At 40.3% G+C, this 3,160-nt stretch overlaps 1 protein-coding gene across 1 annotated transcript; it reads left to right on the plus strand.

The window, feature by feature from the left end:
* The first annotated feature begins 339 nt into the window (after positions 1 to 339).
* Positions 340 to 2,296, plus strand: LOC129884188 (uncharacterized). The gene is made up of 3 exons (XM_055958530.1): positions 340 to 586; positions 1,255 to 1,810; positions 2,083 to 2,296. Exons 1-3 carry the CDS (start codon positions 340 to 342, stop codon positions 2,294 to 2,296), a joined length of 1,017 nt encoding a protein of 338 aa, XP_055814505.1.
* The last annotated feature ends 864 nt before the right edge of the window (positions 2,297 to 3,160 follow it).

A 3,160-nucleotide genomic window follows, 5' to 3' on the forward strand; every position in this document is an offset into this window, starting at 1 on the left:
GGTCACAGCAGCACTTCAGGTACTAAAGAGACACAAAAAGGCAATTAGATGGTAAATGGTTGATCTTCATGGCATCAACCCTGCTTTATGCATGCACAGAATTTTCATAGAAGAAGGACATAAAGCTAGTGCATAACCACAACGCCGGTTGAACCCCATCATGAAAGAGGTTGTAAAGAAAGAGAATTAATTGGCTAGATACAGGCATCATATACCCAATTTCTGACAGCAAGTAGGTGAGCCCAGTTCAGTGTGTACCAAAAAGGGGGGAATGACTGTGATAACCAATGAAAAAAAGAATTAATCCCCACAAGAACAGTAACTGGTTTGCGCATATGCATGGACTATAGAAAGTTGAATGATGCCACCAAGAAATATCACTACCCTGTGCCTTTCATTGCTCAAATACTTGATTGGTTAGCAAGCCAAGAATACTATTGTTTCTTAGACGGGTATTCAGGTTACAATCAAATCTCCATTGTACCAGAGGATCAAGAAAAGACAACATTCACATGCCTTTACGGGATGTACGCATTCAAGCGTATGCCATTTGGTCTTTACAATGCTCCTGCCACTTTTCAGAGGTGTATGATTGTTATATTTCATGATATGGTGGAAGAGTTCGTAGAGGTCTTCATGGATGATTTTTCAGTTTTTGGAGAGTCTTTTGATCTATGTTTAAAAAAATTGGAAAGGGTACTCGCAAGGTGTGAAGAAACAAACCTCGTCCTAAACTGGGAGAAATGTTATTTCTTGGTAAAAGAGGATATTGTGTTGGGACATAAAGTGTCCAAAGATGGGCTGGAAGTGGACAAAGCAAAAATTGAAGTGATTGAGAAACTCCCCCCACCAGTATCAGTAAAAAGAGTTCGTAGTTTTTTTGGCCACGCCGGATTCTATCGACGTTTCATTAAAGATTTTTCGAAGATAGCCAAACCAATGTGTGGATTACTCAAAAAAGAGGTAAAATTTATTTTTGATGATGAATGTTTGCAGGCATTTGAACTCTTGAAGAAGAAGATAATTGAAGCCCCTATCCTTCTAGCTCTTAATTAGGAGCTACCTTTTGTGTTGATGTGTGATGCAAGTGACACACCAGTGGGAGCAGTCTTGGGACAAAGAAAGGAGAAAAATTGTCATTCCATTTACTGTGAAAGCAAAACTCTTGACTTAATCAGGCCAACTACACGATCACGTAGAAGGAAATATTAGCGTTGGTCTATGCGTTTGACAAATTCTGCTCTTACTTGGTAGGTACAAAAGTGATTGTTTTTACTGACCATGCAGCTCTGAGGTACCTGTTTAACAAGAAAGATGTCAAGCCAAGGCTCATCAGATGGATTATGTTGCTACAAGAATTTGATGTTGAAAATAGAGATAGGAGGGGGTGCAAAAATCAAATAGCAGACCATCTATCAAGATTAGAGGATTCGTCCTATGTGGCTGAGCAGAATCCGATCAAGGAGGAATTTCCAGATGAGCAACTACTAGAAATAGAGGTACAAGATCTCCGATGGAACCCAGATATTGTGAACAACCTTGTTAGTGGAGTGTTCCCTCCTTATACTACCCCGCAACAAAAGAAGAAGCTAATGCATGATGCGCGTTTCAACATATGGGATGAGTTTTATCTATTCAAGAGAGGTGTGGATCGCATGGTGAGGAGATGTGTGCCAGAAGCAGAGGCACACCAAATGTTGGATGCATGCCATTCATCACCATATGGAGGCCATCATAAAGGAGAGCGCACTGTACATAAGGTACTTCAATCTGGTTTCATTAGGCCTACATTGTTTAAAGATGTTGCAGGGTATGTGAAGAACTGTGACCAATGTCAAAGAATGGGCACCATCGCACGAAGACACGAAATGCCTTTAAACAACATTCTAGAGGTTGAAATCTTCGATGTATGGGGAATAGACTTTATGCATCCATTTTCGTCATCATGTGGAAATCAATATATATTAGTGGTAGTGTATTATCTGTCCAAATGGGTGAAAGTTGTGTCACTTCCTACAAATGACTCTAAAATGGTGAGCAAGTTCTTAAAAAGCACATTTTTACTCGATTCGGCACTCCCAGGGCAATTATCAGTGATGGAGGATCACACTTCATAAATCAAATAGTGAAGAATCTATTGGCTAAATACGGGTTGAGGCATAAAGTTACTACAGCATACCATCCTCAAACCAGTGGGCAAGTTGAGGTATCCAACAGAGAAATGAAGCAGATATTGCAAAAGACTGTGAATGCTCAAAGGAAAGATTGGTCAGAGAAGTTAGATGAAGCTCTTTAGGCATACCGAACAGCGTACAAAACACCCATTGGAACCTCCCCATATCAAATGGTATTTGATAAATCTTTCCACCTACCAGTGGAGTTGGAGCATCAAGCGTACTGGGCGATCAAAAAGCTTAATCTAAACCTAGAATTAGCAGGTCGAAAGATGATAGATCAATTTCATGAGTTGGAGGAATTCAGGTACCATGCCTATGAGAAGGCCAAGCTCTATAAAGAGAAAACAAAATGCTGGCATGATAAGCACATCATCACTCGCACTTTTCAACTAGGAGAAAAGGTATTTTTTTTAATTCTAGACTCAAGTTTTTTCTAGGGAAACTACGATCCAAGTGGAATGGACCATTTGAGGTCATACAGGTGATGCCATACGGAGGGGTGGAATTATGGAATGCAATAAACACATCCACATTCATGGTGAATGGACAAAGGGTCAAGCATTACTTTGGTAAGGATGTTAACCAGGAAGAAGAAACCATCAAACTGGAAAATGAATAAACCAACTAGAGCTAAGTCGTGCCACAACGGTAAATAAGGCGTTGCACGGGAGGCAACCCATTATTGGTATTGCAATATAGTTTAAGTGTGTAATTCTTTTTATTTTATTTTATAGATGTTGAAGCATCGTGCCATGACCAAAAATAAGGCGCTAGGTGGGAGGCAACCAATCGAGTTTTTGATACAATTGTGAAAATTCCATGTGCAGAACAACAAGGGGCAAGGCAGAACAATCAGGGGTTTGGAGAAGCAAAGGCAGAAAAAACATTTTCGGGTACTATACTGGCGCGATGCATCACTACAGCGCCAAATCCTGCAAGTAGTTTAGTGGTGTGATCTGCCAGGAGAAAAACTATTGAGGCAT

Source organism: Solanum dulcamara, chromosome 4 (assembly GCF_947179165.1).
Source record: "Solanum dulcamara chromosome 4, daSolDulc1.2, whole genome shotgun sequence".
Lineage (NCBI taxonomy): Eukaryota > Viridiplantae > Streptophyta > Magnoliopsida > Solanales > Solanaceae > Solanum > Solanum dulcamara.